Source organism: Chiloscyllium plagiosum, unplaced genomic scaffold, assembly GCF_037043375.1.
Source record: "Chiloscyllium plagiosum isolate Xiang-an unplaced genomic scaffold, Cpla_swu_hap1 HiC_scaffold_16, whole genome shotgun sequence".
NCBI classification, from domain to species: domain Eukaryota; kingdom Metazoa; phylum Chordata; class Chondrichthyes; order Orectolobiformes; family Hemiscylliidae; genus Chiloscyllium; species Chiloscyllium plagiosum.
In genome coordinates, this window is record NW_028270154.1 from 49,804,586 (window position 1) to 49,828,499 (window position 23,914).

Genomic DNA, 23,914 nt, shown 5'->3' on the forward strand with positions numbered 1-23,914 from the left:
ACGATTAGACATGCATATTAAGTACCTCTATATTGATAACTTTCTTGTTTAGTAAATCAATAAATATCGCATATTTAGTGATTTCTTAGGTGATATGTAAACTGTGCAAATTAATAATGTTAATGCAAGAATACTAGAAGCAGTATGAGTAGGTTATAATACCCACTGATTACACTCCAAAATTCAATATCATTAAGACTGGACAACATCAACTCATCCTCATCTCAGACCTAAACAGCTGACCATTCATTCTGAGATCAAAATTCCCAATTCTAGAAGTTTCAGGCATGCAACAACTTTTCACCCCTCCCCTCCAACCTCCTGCACCCCTCACTAATAAATCCCTTTTCCTGCCTTCTTTGAATCTTTATATATAAAATTCCTATTTTAAGTTGATTCATTTAACATCTTTCTGTCTCAACATTATGTATATAATGAGGCCCATATCCATACTTAGTGTCAGGACCTCCGCCTTAGTGTTGTTTCATGCCAGGGCTGATATAGCATCATGTGACCTCATTGGTGCCACTTTGGAACAAATTTGAGAAGAGTGTCCAACAGAAGTTTTTTCTTTGAGTTTCAAGTCTTCAAAAAATATTTTTACCTGTAGAATTTACTTTTAAGTGTGACGTAGAAGCCTGGAATGTTCACTTCATGTGTAGAGATGCAGTTCCTGACTCTGCAATCCTCTTTAAATTTTAAGAGTCCCAGATGTGCCTGCTATGGCATTTTACATTGTGTGAGGCAGAGAAGACATTAAAAAAAATTGTTCTGGTAAAATTGTTTTCCTTGCCTCAAGATCCCATTTAGACAAAAGGTACAGGGTGCATCGCTTTGCCTTCAGAAGCCTTAGTCATCCTCTGATTAATTAAAATTTGAGTTTTTAAATTTGAGACTGAAGAATGAAAAGTATATGTTGACAGACTACTTGGGGTATAATGGTAAGAACAGTTCTCGGGAATAATGAACAAATCAAACAAATTGCATAAGGTGTTTGATTTTTAAATGCTGGCTTTGCAAGTGGAATAATATCCTGGACAATATTGGATAATCGCAGACCAAAACCAAGTTTGATGATTATTAAAACAAAGATAAAAACCTGAATGCTCATTACAAGATGAGCAGGGTGAGAGGTGGCAGTCAGAAAGTTTCAGCATTACTCATGGATGGTTTGAGCATTTCAAAAAATCATTCCGCTCTACATAACATTAAAGATATTAGCAAAGTGGCTAAGCTAAAGAGGCTGATAATTCTCTGCCTATTTGAATAGAACTACTGAAGTAGCTGATACTCACCAAAATAACTCCTCAATATTGATGAAATGGGTAAATATTGGAAACATTTGCTACAGAGAACATATTTGTCCAAAGAGAAGACAACCCCAGATTTAAAACTGTCAAAGATTGCCTGATTGTTCTACTTATTGAAAATGCTGAGGAGAGTCTTCAAGTTAATTTGTGCATTGATTCCTCGGGAAGCTGTGATTCAATAAAAGTTGCTTCAATTAAAGTCATAATTTTAAAGAATGTAACTAAGATTTTACAGAGGGGATTATACTATGTTTCCAAGAGGTCCCTTCACTTTCCTCTAAATTCCAGAAAATCTCTGAATCTATTCAATTGCTCTTCTGCCCTTTCATCCAGGGAATCAATCTAGTGAACCATTATTGGATTGTCTCCAAGGCAAGTATATATTTTCTTGTGTAAGGTTACCAAAATGTATATACTCTCTTCAAGGTGTGGTTACACTAAATCTTGATACAACAACAGCAAGACTACCTTACTCATATACTCTAAATACATTTGAAATGAAGACTGAGATGTAGTTTCTCTTCCTAATTGTTGTACCTGCATGATAGCTTTCTGTGGTGTGTGTACAAGGACTCTCAAATCCCTCTGAAAATGTTCTATCAGTCTGCCTTGTTTACATTTAAAATTTTCTCTACTAAGTTTCATAATCTTCCTGGTGAAGTGAATCATGCCCCTGACATTTGTCATAAGCCACATTTTCCTATTTTGTCTCTTATTTCCTTTGTGATCCAGGAAGCATCAACTTGTGGTAGTCTACCTTTTCTTTTCAAAAGGATATGCTTAATTTGTTTCCCAGCTATCTTTGTACTGAAGGTCTTCCATTGCTTAACGTCTGCAATTGTATGTTCCAATTTACCATAGGTTCTTTCTTAACTCACTGAAATTAATTCTCCAGTCAACCATTTCGTCCTTCAACATTTTCTCATTTCTTTTCATAATCACTCTAAACCAAATTATGTTGCCATCACTGTTAAACAGATGATCTCCTACTATCACATCGTCCACTTGTCCCACTTCAGTTCTCAGAGACAATGCCAACATTACTTTATGATTTGGAGATGTCAGTGTTGGATGGGGTGTCACAAAGTCAAAATTCACACAACACCAGGTTATAGTCCAAATAGACCTGCTGGACTATAACCTGGTGTTGTGTGAATTTTAACATTAGTTTATGCTTTATTGGCCTGGAGACCTGCTGAGAAGTCTCTTCAATATGTATTAAAAGTTCCCCTTCTTCCCAACAATAATAGCGCAGATCCCATTGATAAACATAAAATTTATGATATCTAACTCTCAATGAGAAAATTTCACACTGAGATTGGTTTGGATTTGAAACCAGAAGTGAAAGCAATTTTCCAATTCACTACACTATCTATTTGCTGCACAAATTCATTCAATTATCATTAACCATATTTCTTTTAATGTATTAAACTTCAAAAAACATCTGGAGATCTGATAAAGCTTTCAATTTATTTCTTCAACAAATTCTCAAAGACTTACTCAGCAACTGTAAATGCCTTACATATAACATTTAGGAAACGGATACACTAATTTCATTTTAGAATAATTTAATTTATGGTTTCTAAGAGAATGGCATTATAAATAAGATTTTGATATCCTGTGACAATATATCTCAAAATATGATGCTCTTGGATAGTAATATTTCAAATCTATTGAGGTATAGATGCAATCCAAATAGAATTTAAAAACTGGATTAAGGACTTCTTTAATAACACTGTTATTGAAATATTAAAAGTAAGCAATTTGAAATTTATCTGAGCTTGAAAAGCTAACTTATTAAACAAACTATTGATCCAATGTTATTTGGACAAGTAAATTGGACATTAATGTTAGAGTGTTTACTTGTTTCATGTTCATTGAAATATACAATTCAGAATGTTCAGGAGTATAACTGACAAATATTTCATAACTTTAATGTGTCAAAGGACATTTTAAATCATTTATTTACTTTCCCACTTACTATGACAAAATTTGTAAGTATAAATTAATATTTAGTCAATGATTGTCTTATATCCTACTTAAACTGACCAAATTTCTATCTGATTTTCAGAGTCTGGTAGTTGTTGATCCACTCTTATCAAATTTAATGTTCCGTCTTCAAGTAAATCTATTGATTTCACATCCAAGCTTACATATTTGATAAATTATCTGTTTGGGTGTCACTGATATGGATAATTGAAATTTGTTAATTAAAGTTTTGCTATTTTTAAATAATGCTTCAACATTAGACAGAGAGTCATAGAGCCACATAGCATGAAAACAGAGACTTCAGTACAACCAGTCCATGCAGAATATAATCCCAAACTAAACTAGTCCAACCTGCCTGCGCCTGGTCCTTATTCTTCCAAATCTTTCCTATTCATATACTTAACCAAATTTTTACCTTTTTTAATGTGTCGATTCCTAATACAATTTCTTGTCTGTCATTTTTAGTCTATAATTTTTCACTATTATTGTTCTGTTGAACTGTGTTTTGATAAATCTACTATAGAAATTTCATTATATGTTACAGTACACATGATAAGTTAAATCATGCTTTGTGAGTGATTAACATAGCTGTACCATATTCACTTGTGCATTTGAACTCATAAGTATTGTGTATCACACTATAAGGTCCTATAACCTTTCTTTTCCATTTCTAAATCTTTGGTTTCCATGGGTAACATTTCATTTAGAATGCATCAATGAGAGGACAACAAATCCATTCACTTCCTAGCTTCTGATTATGCTGCTTCAAACAGGATATCATGAAGCAAAATGTTTTGTTACTGCCTAGACCTGTGCAACAAAATTAGGAAAATCTCTGAGAAAAGCTGACACCGATTCCACAAATAGCCCTTTTTGTTGCTCTTACCACACACACTAAAAAACAAACTGTAGTTTCCATTCATTTTTATTTTGGCTTGAAAAAAAGTGCTTTATTCTTCAGCTATGGAACAAGAAACTATACAATTCAGGCTTGGAGTCTGAGATTTATGTGGTGATTAATGAAAAGAATTTCAGGAAGAACATTAGCCAGGAGTCACAGATTATTTCAACATGGAAAGATGTCCTTTGGTTCGTTATGTCCATGCTGGTCATCAAGCACGTATCTAACCTAATCACATTTCCCAACACTGGTCCATTGCCTTGTTTATTATGGCATTTCTAGTGTTCATCTAAAGGTAAAAGTAAAGTCGTTATCATTCCAAAGGAACACACTCTCATTAGAGTGGGACAACTTGTGCTGATTTTAACCTGAAGGTCACACCAAGCTTCACATGAGGGACAAGATTGAGAAGGTGGGACCTACATGGTGACAAGTGTGAAAATTGAATCTGTGCTATAGACGTCACTCTTTATCATAACACAGCTGTTCAGCCAACTGAGCTAATTGTCCCATTTAATTTATTATATATGCTGGCCAACAAGTTAACTGTAAAACTAACGTGTAGGATATAAATGATGTGGGTTCTAGATCAGGCAATATATATCTATAATGCCAGTTTTATTGCCATGATACAAGTTGAAAATATAAACATTATATGCATGGTGTACTTGCTGTTGAAGTGCTAATATTAGTTCATTGTTTATACTACTGCTTGCAAAAAAATGTGAAGGATAATTTAAATTCACTGGATATATCAATGCAACTCTATCTTACTAAAATTGTAAATGTTCCAATTACAAATTTCTAAGTTCATATTGATCATGTTTTCTGCCAATATAATTTTGGCACATAAAAATTGCATGATCCAGCAACTGAGTGCTTTTTGATTAGACCGTCAAAATGCTCATGTTTCCCTTTCCAAAAAACATCAGAATCTCATCCAGCATTTTGTTCTCTCTGCAGGGTTAGTCTTTGTAATAAGGTTGAGTGGATTGTGCAAAAATTTTTGAACAGTTCAATTTTGTTTCAATTATATTAATTTTACAGAATATGATAACCTACCACCATATTGCCTTAAATTATGTTTCTGCAATCTGCTGCTTACATTGGCTTTTCCCTCTTCCTAAACTTCTGAAAGTTTCAGTCACTGTCAATCATTGTTGGGAATCTCAAAAGGATAAGAAGAGATAAGTGTTACATATTTGTGAAAATGTTATTTTATGAAGTGCATTGTGCTAGCTAAAGAGATTGGCCAGCAACTCTGTAAGTCCCAGCAGCACAACTGAGTGTGGTGCACACTGCTGGAGTGACAAGTAGTCATCAGATTTTAGGACTCGGGGATAGGATGGAGTTAAAACATAGGGGGCCTATGGCTGCAAGGGAGCAAAAGGCTGGGATAGGACTTATGGGTTATCTCGATGGAAAGACAAGGGCAAAAGTGAGTACCTGGGGTGGAAGGAGAAAGCTTATAGGTGAGTTGGGTGGGTGGGGAGTGGTTAATCTGGTGTGGAGCTGCTATAATTCCCTCCACAAATCTGACCTCTTCCTGCCAATCTCAAAATGGATGCTGAACTGAAAATGGAACTTAATTGGGCATTAAATAGCTGTTCAGAACCTTAATAAAGTTGGGAAGCTGGCTTCCCAATTTCCGTAATGGAGTATCGATCCTAAATTGGAGGAAATAATTGGAAAATGACAAGTTTGCATCGGAATTCATAATGAATACACAATGTGGAAAGCCAGAATGCATAATTTTAAGATGGGTACTGTAGCGATTGTAATGAGCTCAGCCAGTTGGACCTCATAGAACATGAGTTCCCTGATTGGGACTGCTAATCTGGTCCAATCAAGGAGCCCTGGTTGACAGGTATAAACGGAAGTGCAATAGATTTTGTTCACTGTGAGCTGACAGAGTGTGAAGGACTCTCCACATGTAAATAAACGGTGACTTGGTGATGGGATACCTGCATCTATAGAGTTATTTCAGCAGCAATGAAAGAAAAGCACAGTCTTGAAGAGATTCTCTTGCAATAGTCATCTTTGAGTTCGGCTAAGCATTTCTGGCATTTGAGAAGCTTGACTCATTTGATCCTGCTGTCGAAGACTGGATCCAGTACATGAAATGAATGTGTAATTTCTTCTGGACAACGGACATTGGGCAAGATGAAAAGGAATGGATAATTCTCCTGACGGCTTGTGGACCCACATCATTTTTGGTTATTAAGAGCCTGACTTTCCCTAAGGCTCTAGATACTAAAAAAATTTCAAAAGTTGACAGGTTTAGTTAAGGAATATCACAGCCTCAAAGTTCTTCTAATCCTGATTGGATATTTCAAAGGAAGGACCTAGAATTAGTAATGCAACTAAGGAAAAGGTAAGTAATCTTGAGTGGGATATTAAGGACAGGGATTAGAATGGAAATTAGGAGACTGGAAAAAGTAAAAGCACTTTTTTAGGCAATGCAGCAATTGTGGACCACACCTCCCCTTAATCTTCAACTTAATTGCTGTTGAGAACAAATTTATCTTATGCAATGCCATATGAACACCATATTCCCTTTCTGTAAATTTATTTTCTGTTTCACAATTTAGTGATCACAGTGGCAGTCTTCTTGTTTAGATATTAAACATTTTACATTTTGTCCTATCAATGTACTTTTATTTTGTGTTTCCCATGGACAAATCCAAGTTAACCAACAATCAGAAGTACAAAAGTGGGCTCAGCACTGAATTCCTTTGCCAATTTTCCCTAAAACAAATGTTGGAAAAACCCAGTAGGCCAGGCAGCATCTATTCCGAGAACAGAAATTGACATTTTGGAGACTGTGTCTTTGCTCATACTTTAAAGTATTACTAATGATCAGTATTTAAAAAGTGTTATGACTGAGGTTGAGGGATGCACCAATTCCTTTTTCAGTTCACTCCTCAACTAGTTATGGAGATTAGTTAGCTGGATGGCTTGTTTGTGATGCAGAATGATGCCAACAACATGGGTTCAATTCCCACACTGGCTGAGGCTTTCCTTCTTGCCATTCCCCTGGTCCAAGGAGTGGTGACCTTCAGGTTAAACCATAACTGGAGGCCTCTCTCTCTCTCTCTCTCTCTCTTGCTAATAAGATAAATGCTCTATGGCCTGGTAAAGTTATAGTAACTTTACCTTTTACCACAAGTCATACCAAATTTTAAATTTAACCAGATTGATGATGTAGCCAATTAAGAGTCTTAGGCTGTATTAGGTTTGCTATTAGAAATTAGTTAGCCAGATTTCTTTAGCCAACAAATAATAATAACTTCATTACAAATAAGACCTAATCAAACAAACATGTAAAGATCATTGGCAAAAATGTCCACACTATGCAAAAGTAAGTGTAACTTATATTCTAATATCCCAAATTTAATATGAGGCCACTTGGATAAAAGACAAACTGTGAAATACCTGATAAAACACATCAAACAGCAACTGATAAAGACAGATCCCATAGAATAGTCAGAATCCACCCCCCCCTCCTCACCCCCCCTTATATATCAGTAATATTACAGGTCACTAGATTTCCTTAAAACTTTGCAAGGGCTTCCAATTATTCAACCTTAATCTAGAAACTCCCTCAAAAGTGGCTCCATCATGGATTCCTTTAATGTCCTCTTATGTTCCAGTGGTTCACCTTCCTCTTCTATCAGTACATTTCTCTGGATTCTAGAAACAACAGTCCAACATTCATTTACTGGTATAATTATTTTTTCTCCCAATGGTATGCTTTTGTAAATGAATACTGTTTTACTCCCAAGCAAAAATCTTGCCTTGCTGCAGAAAGTAAATCTTGCTTTTAGGTTTTCTTTACCCTCATTCACAGGTACACTGAACTATTACACATGAAAGAAGTGAAACTATCACTGTATTCTAACAGATGAAAGGCTTAACAGACAATCAATTTTTCAATGTATAATTTCAGTTACATCACACTGCAAATTCTTGCTTTAAATTCTGTGTTACGATCAAGCCCCCCACTATCACCTGATGAAGGAGCGTTGCTCCGAAAGCTAGTGTGGTTCAAATTAAACCTGTTGGACTATAACCTGGTGTTGTGTGATTTTTAACTTTGAACTATTAAAGGCAGCTTTTTCTGAGTTCTCACACTTACAAGGAAGCTTCCTGAGTACTTTTCCAACACTTAGGTACTTGCTCAACCCAATACTATTTTTTGAGTTCTGAATGCATAAAGTTATCCAATTGCTCTTGACATGTCAATTGTTATGGACTAGGCCAGACTCCTCAAAACCTCTTTAATCAGGTAGCCCAGACAGTAACTTTGCTATTTGTTTAGCTAGGTGTATATTGGATATTCCCAGTGTAGATTAGCTGGGTTGACTGCCAAGTTTTTAACAAACAAAATTTATTTACAAACTTACACAATGAAACAAAGAACAGAAAATAGAATACTCGATAACTTATCCTTTTCAAACCCGACATTGGTTACCTTCTAGGCTACCTTCTTAAAATATTTTGAGGGGTTCTGGTGTGGTCTGGTTCATACAATTGTAGAACTTCTTCCCAAGTTCTGACTACAGAGAGTCAGGGTGCCATATAACCTGAGGAAGGGCACCAGAACCAAAATGTTAACTCTGATTTCTTCCCACAGATGCTGCCAGACCAATGGAAATTTTCCAGCAATTTCTATCTTTGTATCAGATTTCCAGCATCTTCCTATATTTCAGTTTTCTGCATGTGCTAGATCACCTTCTTTGTAGTGCCGCTTAACATTTCTATCAGTGTGGAGCCTCTGTTTTTATGTTTTCTTCTCCGACTTACTTTATCCCTGTAACTGCTCTTTAGTGATCCCTGCATTGCTCCAACAGACCTACTGAACACCTTACAGAAGCATCACCTCTATTGCTATGCAGAACCAGATACAGCAAACTTCAGAGAGATACTCTTGCGGTGCAGAGGTAGTGTCCCTATCCCTGGACCAAGAGACCTGGGTTCAAGTCCCACCTGCTCCAGAGGTGTGTAACAACATCCCTTAACAGGTTGATTAGGAAAAATAGATTAAATAAAATTAAAAAACTGAAAGTAGACAGGAGAAGTAAAAGGCAAGACATTCAGAATAGCAGGGGTGGAAAGTAAAGTTGCACAAAGATTAATGCTAGAATCACCATTAGTTATAACTTAAGTTAGAAATTTGGACTGGAAATCACAAACAAGGCTGAGCATTAGTCTTCTGCACATGAGATGTTGTGGCACTTTATAAATATTTATTCATTCATGGGATGTGGACATTAATGGCTAGCTAGCATTTATTGCCCGTTCCTAGCTGCTCTTGAGCATGTGACTTCAGGGGCGATTAACTCTCCACCTTCACCAGTGAAAAAGCTTGCCGAATCAAGCACCAAGTAAATACTTAGGAACTGTTTGGTAAGTCTCCAGAGCTGGCAGGTCAAGAGGACTGAACAGCATCATTGGAGGCTCAGGTTTCTTTACAATGGAGAGTTGTATCAGATAACAAGAAGGTTATTTTGGGGGGTACCATAGGATTGGAGTTGTGGGGAAAGAGGAGTCAGGGTCAAACCACCCCTTCCTGGAGCTGACCTGACTCCAAACAGACAAGCAATCTGCAGGTTCATAACTCTCAGTGCATCTTATCAACCCCTGATGTGTTGAACATATGCAGTAATGCAATAACTGTGTGCATTGTTAACATGTTATGATATTCTATTTGTTGTTAAGGGCTTCAGCTTTGCGTTTGCGTTTCCTAATTGGGTGATCTATAAATCTCGTTCTGGGAAAGATTAAGGAGGAATGAATCATGCAGCTGCAGAGAGAGAAAAGGTGCATCCTAAAATAAATACTTAACTTTTCCACAGAGCTTAAAGTCCCAGGACATCATACTTCCAATTTTCTGATGAGCAATGTTTATGCATCTTATACAGAAATTCCAAAGTGGAAAGAGTGCTCATCCCAACTGGAGTGCATCAGTTTTTATCCTCCACACTAGCAGCAGTCAAAATCTCATGTGCCTGCCCTGTTCTCACATTCAGTGTTCACTTATCTGTTCATCTTTTATTTCTTCATCCACTTATTTCCACCATTCCTAACTATTAACCGGTCTCTGCTTCAGTCATCAGCTCCTTTAATACATTCAACAGCCTTATAATCCTTTCTGTAAAAACAAACTTTCTCCTGCCATCTGTCCTTAATCTTTTTACATTCAATCATATAGCTTTATCTTCTCATTCTAGACTTCTCAATTACTCAAAACAGTCTGGTCCTATCCATCGTGTTATAGCCCTTCACAATTTTCAAAACCTCTATCAAATCATTCGTTATCTCATTTATTTTAATGAAAACATTCCCAAATTTTAAAGTATTTTTCATCACAATATTTCCCCACATTCCACTCACAATCTTTGTGAATCTGCACTATATCTTTTTATATTCAACACTGTGTGTAACCTCAAATGCCATGCCGTATTCCAACCTTACTAAAGTTTTATAAAGATTCACCATTACATCTCTACACTTGAAATCTGTTTTGATAAGTTGCAGTACTCCATTCGTTGCTTTTATGGCTTCTTCCCCTTGAGGAACAGCTTTTTATATCTCGAGTACTTGAACCCCCTGATCTTTTTGACACTGAACTGCAGTTACCACATATTATGCACATTCCACTTCTTACAAATCTCCTTGCAGATTTGGATGCAATTCCAGCCATGCTCATAAAATCATTGATGTTCAGTGGACAGAAGCTGTCCCAAAACTGAGTTCCATGACACTTCATTGCCAAATCCCTCCAGACATTGCATTTAACTTGTATTCTCTATTCCCCGTTCAGCCTTGAATTGAGAAGCTTGCTAAGGTAATTGCAAAAGGCAGTTTAGAGTGAACCACATTGTTGTGGATCTTGAATTGTACATCACTTGTTAACAATGGCAGATTTCCTTCTCTTAAGGACATTAGTGAATTCACGGCCATAGAGAGAAATCATGAACCTAGCCCAAGCACAGCAGCTTCGCACTCCTAACCTCAGCATACCGACACCCCTGGTTGTTGAGCTCTGCTGTGACCATTTGTCCTCAGGCCTTAGTAAACTAGGTGAATTTTTACAATAATGAGTGCTAGTTTCATGACTAACATTACTGAAATTAGCTTTCAGATTTTATTAACTGAGTTTAAATTTCATTTGATGCCTTGGTGGCATTTGAATGTCAGACTATTAACCTAGATTTCTGAATTATTAGTCCAGTGACATTCTTTATATGCCACCATCTCTCCCTAATATTTTCTTTACTGCAAATGCTAAATCGAATTGTAACTGGCTGAGCAAGACATTTCCCATTTCTGCAGTTTTCCAGTGCATTGTCATTTGCAAGAATACTGCAAAATAAATGAGAATATTAATTCTCAAGTTACCAAGTGGAAATGTTTTACATTCCTGATATATTCTTTCTCCTCATCATCTCCATCTTACCCTGCCTGAAATCAGACACAGCAAGGTGTTCTCTTCACAGTAGTAGGGGGCCTAACTTAAAAGGTAGAGTCATCTCTTAATCATATCACTAGAATGAAGGAGATGAAAATTATGCGTCCTTGATGCGAGATGTGTTAGATACTTGCTCCGAGACCCAATTGTCTAATATATTACTTGTATCTTCATCAGTGGCAAAATTTGTAGTTATCTTTGACTTCTCAGTGAATGGTTACTTTCCCAGTATGCTTTTTAACTGGGTTTTATTCACTGAGATGATGAGAAAAACTGGCAAGAGGAAACAGTCTTCCAGTATTTGTATTTCTTTCTCTCTGTTATGCCATTCAAAAGCAATTGTTGAAATATAATTCAGCGTGCATTCTTGTGTCTGGTTCCACTATATTTCTAAAGTGGCTAACTGGGAAGCAATACTTTCACCTTCCAATATATGAAATTATCATACACATATTAATTAAAGAGGAGATGCAAATTTCTTGATTTTGACTCGAAAGCCTATTTTGATGTATTTAGATAAAAATGTTAATTCTAGTGCAGATAGATGTTGTCATTCTGAGAGACATTGGTCTCACACAGCTTGCCTCAATTTGTGGTAAGGTGACCACTGTAGTCAGTTAGGTCCATATTTCTTCTTTGGTAAAACTGTATTAGTCCAAAAAAGGGTCTCAGATGTAACAAACAAATGCTGGAAATTAAAATTTGTTAAGTTGGTATTTACCCCTACTTTAACAGTCTTCACTATGAAACAATGCCTACGACATAGAAAACAGTGTAAAAGTAAGAAGTATCCAGAGCTGACAGCAACTTATTATAGAAAAGGCCTGATCACAATCCTTGCTTCCAAGCATTAACATATATGGACAACATCAATCCCAATCCTTCTACCATATAATCAATCAACATATCTGCCCGATGAGCAGTTTCAAGACAGACTTTCATTACAAGGGATTTTTTTTGCATGTAAGATCTTCAGACAGAGTTATAATTTTAATGGCTGTTAAACAATATTTAACATACTATTATATACACTCATGTGAGTTCCTATTGCTTGTCTGAAGTATACTTTCAGAGTACAGCCCATGGGGGCACAGTGAGATGTGGTATACTTTTTTATTACCATAATGAGAATGTGACAATGCTGCACGTCCCCACATATACACCCCCTCCTGGTCCAAATCCCGATGTGTTGAAAGCCATGCTCTAGCCAAGTAAATTCACCATCCCTTTGATCGCTCATGCTTCAAGATAAAGGAAAAAGCTGAACTAAGTGCCAGATATCTCCAGTTTGAACATCCTTGCAAAGTACTGTTACTGTTGTCACAGACTTCTGAATGGAATTGAGTTACAACTGGTCACAACTCATGGTTGACTGCAGAAAGCTATTACTATGCACAAAAAAATGCACCCAAAGGAATGTAATATTGTAGAAGCTTTCTGGCAATTAAATTTCTTACAAAAGTTTTGGGACCCAGAAATCAGAAGACTTTAACTATTTTGAAATCATTGTTAAGGAATGAATTGATTGGCACCACCTCGTGCTCCCGCGAGGAGGTTGAGCAATTCATCAACTTCACCAACACATTCCACCCTGACCTTAAATTTACCTGGACCATCTCTGACACCTCCCTCTCCTTCCTGGACCTCTCCATCTCCATCAGTGATGACCGACTTGACACTGACATTTTCTACAAACCCACCGACTCCCACAGCTACCTGGATTACACCTCTTCCCACCCTACCTCTTGCAAAAATGCCATCCCGTATTCCCAATTCCTCCGCCTCCGCCGTATCTGCTCCCAGGAGGACCAGTTCCACCACAGAACACACCAGATGGCCTCCTTCTTTAGAGACCGCAATTTCCCTTCCCACATGGTTAAAGATGCCCTCCAACGCATCTCGTCCACATCCCGCACCTCCGCCCTCAGACCCAACCCCTCCAACCGCAACAAGGACAGAACGCCCCTGGTGCTCACCTTCCACCCTACCAACCTTCGCATAAACCAAATCATCCGCCGACATTTCTGCCACCTCCAAACAGACCCCACCACCAGGAATATATTTCCCTCCCCACCCCTCTCCGCCTTCCGCAAAGACCGTTCCCTCCGTGACTACCTGGTCAGGTCCACGCCCCCCTACGACCCACCCTCCCATCCTGGCACTTTCCCCTGCCACCGCAGGAACTGTAAAACCTGCACCCACACCTCCTCCCTCACCTCTATCCAAGGCCCTAAAGGAGCTTTCCACATCCATCAAAGTCTTACCTGCACATCCACTCATATCATTTATTGTATCCATTGCTCCCGATGCGGTCTCCTCTACATTGGGGAAACTGGACGCCTCCTAGCAGAGCGCTTTAGGGAACATCTCCGAGACACCCGCACCAATCAACCAAATCGCCCTGTGGCTCAACATTTCAACTCCCCCTCCCACTCTGCCGAGGATATGGAGGTGCTGGGCCTCCTTCACCACCGCTCCCTCACCACCAGACGCCTGGAGGAAGAACGCCTCATCTTCCGCCTCGGAACACTTCAACCCCAGGGCATCAATGTGGATTTCAACAGCTTCCTCATTTCCCCTTCCCCCACCTCATCCTAGTTTCTAATCTCCAGCAACATGATCCCCTTGACTTGTCCGGACTTGTCCGACCTGCCCAGCTCTTTTTCCACCTATCCACTCCACCCTCTCCTCCCTGACCTATCACCTTCATCTCCTCCCCCACTGACCTATTGTACTCTATGCTATACTCTATGCTATACTCTATCCCCACCCCCACCCTCCTCTAGCTTATCTCTCCACGCTTCAGGCTCTCTGCCTTTATTCCTGATGAAGGGCGATTTCGAAGCTTTTCGGATGCTGCCTGAATTGCTGTGTTCTTCCAGCACCACTGAACCAGAATCTGGTTTCCAGCATCTGCAGTCATTGTTTTTACCCCGTTTTGACCTTCAAGTTAGCCCATCCCTTACCATCTATAACTTCTCTTTCTAACTTGTGCTTCCCAAAATTGCTCAGAATCATGACTCATCTCCTGAATAGTAAGAGACAGAAAAATTTTTGGTGTCTCACTCTCTTCCTAATTCTCCAAACCCTGTCCACCATCAAGACACCAATCATATGTTTGATGGAACATTCAACACATGCCTGGATGAGTGCTATTCCAACAATACAGCTCAAAACCATTCACAAAAGAGAAGCCCTTAGATTGGAACATCATCAACCATCATGCTGAAATCAACTCACACTTAGTAAAAGCAACAGCTGCCCTGCCAAAGCCGAGTGAAACAGTGTGGAACAACAGAACCTGACTGAGATGACCAAAATTCAAGCTTATCAAGTCTGCATCCTCAGCGCACTTTACAACTCAGAGTTCCTGGAAATTATAATTCTATCAGCATGCACTCATTGGTAAGCAAACAACATTTGTTCTGGCTCAGCCAAGATCATCTAATGAGTGACAACTACATATCCAAAAACCTTCTGGGGAATGAACTGGCCACACAATATCAGGGGAACCTATATCCCCTTGACAAGGACACCTGCTAGTTAATTAAAAATGTTGTAGGCATTAACAGTGACAACTGGGAAGATGTCACCTGATGACCAAGAACTATGAAGCTGAATGTTTGGAGGACTATGCAATCATGTCTGCCATGCGAGAGCAGGACTCCTGAGGCACATTAGGTGATGTTTAAAATAGAGTTGACCAACACATTGCAAACCATCATCTAATGAAATGGAAGGGTGCCATCAGTATAGTATTGTTCTGAGTGCTTAATGACTTTTGGTAAGTCAATTCTATTACATTGTATGTAACTTAATTTTCTGCATTTTTCAATCCTAACATACTTTGTATAATCATTTTCAACTGCATTTTTACGATCTTTGAGAATAACAGAACACCTTAAAATCAAAACAAGATTTTCGTTTAGTATAACATCAAGTTGATATAATTTAATTTAGTTTCTAGTATAATCTTGCTGTTAATCACTGTTTTATCTATAGTAATATACAGAGATATCAAAGTTGTCTGCCTTGGGATATTTTGATTTTAGTCCTTGATCTAATTCTTCCAATAAATTTAAACCTGAGTGCTTTACATTTCTTTCTGAATAAGCTGGGGAATATCTGTAAAACAGTAATCAATTTCGTGCTTTATCACACTTCCTCATGGCATGCTTTCTTCTGTCCAGGACAAATCATTTGATAAAATGATACATACCTTGTGGACATAAACCATTTGTGCAATTTTCTGACTCCATATCAAGGCCATCACATTCTTTCCCACCGTTTCTTGGTGCTGGTTCTGAACATTCTCTATTTCTCCAATGTGTGCACTCTGATCCACATGCTGACCACTTGCTCCATTCGGTCCAACTTCCATCCACTAAAATATGAAAAGGAACTTTTATTGAAGATCAACATTCTTCTTAGATAAAATTGGTTTCTTCTTAAATCAAAACATTATTTTTCAATCCATACCACACTATAGCCTATTTAATTGAATTATTGTAAATCTATTGTAATGTGTGCAGTTCAATATTGATTTACGTCAATTTGTAAAGAAATGATAAATGGAAGTCAAAGGCTCATGATGAATCACATCCGTTTTGGCTTGCCATCATGTTAACAGCAACAATTTGTGTTTGTATAATGTCTAAGGTAATAAAATGTCCCGTCATGCTTCACAGTAACGTTAAACAAAATGTAACAATGAACCACATTAAGGAACATTACAGCATACAGTGCATGACAAAAAGCTTAAGCATGGAGAATAGGTTTTACGGAGTGCAATAAAGCAAGAAAGAGAGGTAGCAAAGTAATGCAATTTGGGGAGGGAAGTCCAGATTAAAGGAACCAGACAGCTGAAGACAAGGCCACAAATGATGGAGCAATTAAGGTTGAGGCTGGTTAAGATGTGTGAACTAGAATATGGGCAGAGAGATTTGGATAATGCTTAAGTTATAGTCAGTGGAATATGGAAGGCTGTCAGGAATGTGTTAGAGCAGTCAAGTCTAAAAGTACCAAAAGTATGGATAAAGGTTTTAAGAGCAAATGAACTTGGGCAATGTCACAATCAAATTTAGAGGAAATGTTTGAAGGGATCATTTGATTCCCTGGACCTTTAAAGGCATTATGTCACTGAATCCTCCACCAACATCATTCTGCAAGTGGTCAGGTACTGCTCAAAGCTGAACTGGACCAGCCACTTATATACAGTGGTTATAATGGTAGGTCAGACTTTGGGAATTTTGATGTGATTCATTCACTTCCTGGCTCCCTAAAATCTGTCCACCAACTACAAGGCACAAATGAAAAGTATGATGAATACTGTCAACTTGCATGAATGTGTGATGCTTCAGCAATACTAAACTGGTATAACACCACCAACTAACAAAGCAGTGGATCTGTTTGGTACATCTACCACTACATTAAACACTTAGTGCATCCACTGTTGCACACTGGCAGCAGTCTGTACCAGATGCAAGATGCATCACAGCAACCTCTTCGGTGGCACCTGCCAAATTCACATTTACTACCTAGATGGGCAAGGGAAATATAATGTAGGAACATCACCATCTACAAACTGCACTAAAACCACACACCAGCCTAAGCTAAGAGCATCTCAAACAAAACCACAAACACATTTCTAACAGCGCTTATGTTATATTTAAATCAGGTTAATGGCTGTGATTCAATAAGATAGCTCAACAGTGTCTTCTCAAGTGCAATTAGAGATGGACAATAAATGCTGCCCTTGTCAGTGACGCTAACAACACGTGAGTGAATCAGAAACCAAATTGAAGCAGAATGTACAGACAGTAGAAAATTATCATACAAGCAGGTTTGTACAATAACACACCAGCATATAGCTTGCTGTACAGACATGATGACCAGAATTTTGTTTATGTAAGATAAAGTATAGTGTTGGGCAAGAGGTACCTTTGCTTGGGAGCTGTTTGGGTTTTCCCATGCAATTATGTTCTTCTTAGCAGCTCGTTGCATTTATATGTATGGGTAAAATGGCAAATTTCATCAACAGGTGGGCAAGGAAGTTCTACCTAATACCAACATTTCCTAAGTGCCTATCTGCAGGTACTATGCTTAAACGGCAATCAAACAGTGTTTCATTCCAGAGATGTGACTCAACGTTTGCTAGTCATCCACACCCACACCCTGGCAGTGCCAGTGTCCAGGCAAAAAGCAGCCATGTTATTACAATGGCTCTATTGAGGTCTTTGTGAAGGCTTTCGAGGGGAGGAGGGAACTTCTTTTCTCCAGAGACTGATGAAGACAGTATCAGCAGAAGTGAGTGGATGATCTGCTTCTCTCTAGCAGGGCTAGTACCATGGTCGCCTCAATGCTTCATGCTCTACTGAATGTGAGATAGCATTTGAAAGTTATTGACGCAGAGGGCTTTCCACATACAAGGTTGGATGACAGGCATCGCCATCAGATTTTTCATCAATGTCTTTCACTTAATTGCAGCTGATATTTAGCACTGCGTACACTACAATGGCACTGCGTCTCGTACACATCTGGGCTCACACTTAAAATATTAAAGGAATTACAACACTCAGCTCATATACCATCAACTCACTGACCTTTCATCACAATGAGTAGAAGTTATACACATGAAAGCTTTTCAGCAAAGGCTCGAATGGGACGGCACAACCACAAAAATGGCTTTTGGATAAACATCTCATGCAAACACATCACATATCGTTTACTATTTATCTATAACTGCAGCTCTTTAAATACTCTGAAAGATCTTTCATTCAGAACCCTTTAACTCCTAATTTCTTACACACTACATTCCTGTTACTGTTAACTTACACACAGACATGCTCACCCATACAATCATAGCTCTGTGTATATCAGTCAGTTCAAGTGCTCATGCATCCATACTAATGTGCTTTAATTCTGGAAAAGGAGAGAAGAATTCTGTATAGTGGCCTAGGACCTGTTTATAGCAGCACATCCCATACAATGAGGGAGTAGGTGATGCTTGAGATAAGGATCCTGATCTGTTCAAGGCCAGTGAGCTGTCAGGAGACTGAAGGGAACACGCCTGAACAGTGATGCGATGAGAGTGCCTCCAATCTGCTTTTCCCAGCTGCTCATTTTGCATTGATATGGTAAGGATGGCAGTTCTCAGCAGGAACAAATATTTATGTTTTCATATGCAGGTGAAATGAGGGCATGTTGTTATAAGGCATAAGGAACCTACGAGGGGGTTATAGATAAGTTGAGTTACTGGGCAAAAACATGGGAATTCAGGGCTATGAGGAGCTTGCATGAAATAATAGATGACACCTGGCACAGATCAGGCATGACCTTATCGAATGGCAGGGCAAGCTTGTGGACAGAATGGTCTATTTGTGTTCTTGCTTATTATGTTCTTGTGTTCTTGTGCTTTCCTCAGAACTAAATTGATCATAAGACATGGTTGGGGAAATGGTGTAAGGAATCGATAGAGATCATTCACTTTTGTACTACAGTGAGTGTTTCCCTTTAGTGCCATGCCATTAACTGAATACTTGCACAATAGTAAATGACAGTATCTGTTTTGAAAACCTCGGTTAAATGTGCTGCTATAAGAAGGTCTTAGGCTGCTCTTAAGTGTACTGCCTCTTTTCTGCAAAGTCATCTTTGTGAAGTGAATTAGGACAAAGATGCTGGTTGTTAACTTTTCATTCGATTAATTCACACACTACATTTCCTCCTCAAAACAATGTTTCTCCCTCTAACACTCCAAATGGTCTCCTTTGTTCCGTTGGTGTCCCTTCCACACTTCCTCAATCTCTTCCTCTAGCTATTGGCCTCTATCACTCTCTCCTTTGATCCCACTCATCCAGGTCCCCATGTCAACCTTAGTCCTACTTCACTCTTTATTCAATTCACCAACCATTTCTCCTTTCCCACACACCATATTACCCCAACTGTGTTCCACATGTAAATAAGCAGTTCCCACCATTCATTGTCCCCCTTGCCCTATCACTGACTCCCTCTCTGCATTCCATTTACTCTCTTCATTGTCCAGGATCCTTCCACCACCCCCAACAACCATGTTCTTTGTTTTCTATTCCCTACCATTTGTGTGTACATAACTGACCCATATGTGAATAGTTTGAGTATAGTCTGTTTTTAAATTCAGCCACTTTTGGTTTCAGCCCCGCTTATCTCTACAGGTTTGCTGGCATCAGCCAATATGGAGCCCTCACTTAAGGAGGTTTGTTTACCTGGTCAGGCGTCATCAATAACACCAAGAACACTAAGTGTTCGTACAAAGTAAGGACTGTCATGAAGGATCCAAATTACTGAAGAAATTTGTACAGTCCAAAGGTTGGGGAAATAAGTCTACACATCTCATATATACAGGTGCGTTTGTAACTTCTCAGCCAGTGTTACAAGGCTCATATTACTGCTTTCTTGCCATACTGTTAGCGTTTACATAATGGGAGAAAGCTTGTCCTGGTCGTCAGCAGGCCTCAGTCAAGTCAAGGTACCTTTCACTCAGGGGTTTCTCGAGATGGCGTGAAATTGTTTTAACCCAGTTGGCAACCTCATATCAAGCTGGCATGGTTTAGAGTCACTGCCTCCACATCTGGTCTGGAAGAAGAGGATGTCCCACTTCTGTACCACCCTGTCTACCAGGACCTCCATGTCCCTGCATTGTGGAACATTGAAATCCCTCATTTCTATGTCCATGACAAATTCCAGGAACCATGCAGGACAACTCTGCAATCACAGTGGATGGGTGCACAACAGACTTTTAAAGATGTCATGAGCGCAAGAAATGCCAATGAATTCTGGACATCTACTGATTGATGAATTGTTCTGGCAATGCCATGTCTTAAGAAGGGGCTGGATATGTTAGGTAATTAATATGGTGTCTTTGATAAGATATAGAGAGACATCTCATTGGATCACACTGCAAGAATCTCTCTAGAAACTCGACTTAACTTGAACTAAGTCAAAAATGCGGAACATTAACCCAATGTCTTCCATCAAGCGAGGCCAGATCTAACCAATTATATGAATGATCATGCTGTATTTCTGTTGTTGAAACTGGACTGATCACAACTTCAGGACCAATTCAAAACTGAGAAACATCACTTGTCTAACTTTCATTTCTCATTCTATCATGCAGTTATGAATTTGGCATTGTGTTTAATCAATATTTGCTGGAACTCTGTGATGCTGACACAACAGAAACAGAAAGTGTTGGAAAAACTCAGCAGTTGTGGCAGTAGCTGCAGGGAAAAAAAACAACATTAATGTTTTAAGTTTGATACAATTCTTTTTCAGAAAATTCACAAATGGTTCCAGACCTGCTGAGTTTCTCCAAAACTTTTTTTCTGTTCTCCAGCAACTACGGTATTTTGCCTTTACACTCATATTACAGGAGGTTCAGATATCAAGTATATCTCTATTATTGTAACAGCAATTGTTTGCTACTGAAGAATGTTTTCTAAGTTTAATGTTATAAAATTTATCTCATCATTTAACTTCTGCTATCCATCTACTGTAAATTAAATTTCTGTTCTTAAAATTAACTTCTAATCTACACTTCTGTTCCGAAAATTAGTTGAGAGAAATGGGAATTTTTGCATGTTATGAGAATTTCTGGACTACGGTCTAATTTATAATTTTGAGACACATAAACAGAATTCAGATATAATGCTCTTTGTATTGAATTCACAATGTGTGATAAACTCTAAATCAACTTGTTTTATGCAATTTAGATGTGTAAAGTATTGTCCACTAGTTCATAAATTGTGATCTGCATCCAAATATTTCATTTTATACAATATGATTAGCAAGGTTATTACATTTGTTTTGCAAAACACAAAATAATTTTGTGAAGATTCCAGCTGTAGCAAACGAAAAAATCATTCACAAATGTTTTTGTTGTGATTGGAGTTTACCCTACAAGGGCACATAAGAACTAGGAGTAGGATGAGGCTATTCAGCCCCTTCAGTGTGCTCTGTCATGTAACACAATCATGGCTGATCTCATCTTGGCCTCAAACTCCAGTTTCCGGCCAGTCCCTATAACTCTTTAACCCATTACTAATTAAAAATCTATCTCCTCCTTAAATTTATTCAGTGACTCAGCGCCTATTGCACTTTACAGTAATGAAGTCCACAAATTCACAACCCTTTCAGAGATGTAATTCCTCTTTTGTTTAAAAGAAGTGCCATCCCTTAGCCTCCTTACATCCACTCTACATCTACTTTGTCAACCCTTTTAGGCATATTACATGTCTCAATTAGATCTCCTTTCATCCTTCTAAACTTTAGCAAATATAGGCAAGTATAAACTCAATCTCCTCACAAGGAAGAGACTGAAGGTCCTGGGTAATCTTTCATTTAGGATCCGCTGTCTTTTTCAAAAAGTTTTGGTGTAAAGGCATATTGAAATTAAAACATATTCAAAACATGTATTCACACCTCTTAAAATATGCTCAATCATCCTCATAAAGACATATCAAAGCTTTTTCTTTATTCTGATCTGTTGTTCATCAATTCTATCCTTCATCAAATCAAGCCTTACCTTATCCTTACGTAACAGCACAAACAGCTCTATTTAGAGTGATAATTCAGGTAGATTTTTTAACTTGAAGCCAATGATAGTACTTCTCATGACATTATTGTTGCAACCCACTAAACTAACGATTAAATATGGGGAATCCCAACCGGTGGGGCCTTCCTGTGGCTTCCTCTGCCAAGATTTACTTTGATTAGTAAATATGTGCTGAAATTATGGTGATATATATATAAATGAATGACCATGGCTTTGATGATTTTTGTCTTATGGGATGTCATTTTGTCAATATGAGTAAGGCTCACAAATGTTATATTGCATACCTCATGCAAGAAGGAACCATCTGCCACAACTATATGGGTAATTATGTATTCCATGGATATCTGCCATTCCAAATGCCAGACCCCTATACAAGAGGGAAGAAAGCACCTCCCATATCTGACACAAGACAGTAAGCCCTTGGAAGACTATCCAATAGACTGTTTAATTGTCTACAGAAAAATCATTTTTTTCTTTTGACGGTTGGATATCTAATATCTGCTTCTGTCCTCATCTGTGGATCTTTCACTAATGATTATTCTAAAGCAAGTTATTTTCTAACCTATACGATCTGTCTTAATCTGAACCAGTGCACTTCAGTTAAGTGAATCATCCTGTACAGAACCCAATAACTCACTATTTGTACCAACCAGCCTTTGGTACTTAGATATTGTGCACCTTTAGACTGCTGTTTACCCTTCCAGCTGTGTGGTTGGAATGTTTAAGACATCAAAAATACTACAGAAAGAATGTCTTCCTTTAAAATTGCTACCCTGCATCTCTGGCATTCCAAGGGTCAAGTTATCTACACAGTTTAACAGCACTGGACAGCTTGCCACACATATTTAAACAAGGCCCACCATCAAAATGGAACAACCTTCCCTTATATGTTTTCAAGTGGTTAGAATGAACACACTATCAAGCCATTGTGTGCTGCAGATGAAAATCACACCTTTTCATATTCTATTTAGAAAGATAAGTTATAATTATTCATTGACTTTGTCTTTCTCAGAAGTAAGAAATATTTCAATGTTAAATTAAGGAAAATTCGTCATTATATTTGGACATGTATATAGTTTAAGATTCATAGGAAGATCCAACCATAATTATAAAATGAGCTAAAAGTGTCAGAGACAGGAACACTATAGCATCTAGCTAAATCATGTTGTATAAAAATAGTTATCTTCAGTGTTGGTGTCTCCTATATCTTTCTAGTTTAAGGCTTACTTCAGTGCTCATTGATCCAAAAGCAGTATTAGAGGAGCTGTAAGTGGCTTTTGATTGAGGATAAGTAAATACTAGGGCTTCCTTAATCACCAAAAACAATAAATGTCTTATTGACTTCTTGTGCTTTAACAACTTGATGCATGATGGGTGTTAATGTTTAGGAGCTATGGCTTTGTAGCAGCTAATTTCCCACTATAAGCATTTACATTTACATCACAGTGAAATCTGTCACCTGAGATTTATTCTTTATTCCAGAGTGAAGCCTTGGCACCAACTATTGCACAGCAACTTCACTATCTTAGGGAGTCTGGAATCTGCTACAAAACCATTTTTCAAGGATCACTTTAATACATAGTAAATAAAGCCAATGTGCATTTTTAAATGTGAAGAACCATAAAATTATAGTGGTAATTTATGTAAGATTT

The 23,914-nt window shown here is 38.1% G+C and overlaps 1 protein-coding gene across 1 annotated transcript in view; it reads right to left on the minus strand.

The window, feature by feature from the left end:
• The window catches only part of unc5a (unc-5 netrin receptor A), a 627,961-nt gene that overhangs the window by 120,844 nt on the left and 483,203 nt on the right, over positions 1–23,914 (minus strand). The window contains exon 7 of the mRNA XM_087995374.1: positions 15,894–16,058. Within this exon, the coding sequence (XP_087851500.1) occupies positions 15,894–16,058 (165 nt within the window). The remainder of the gene's footprint in view (positions 1–15,893; positions 16,059–23,914) is intronic.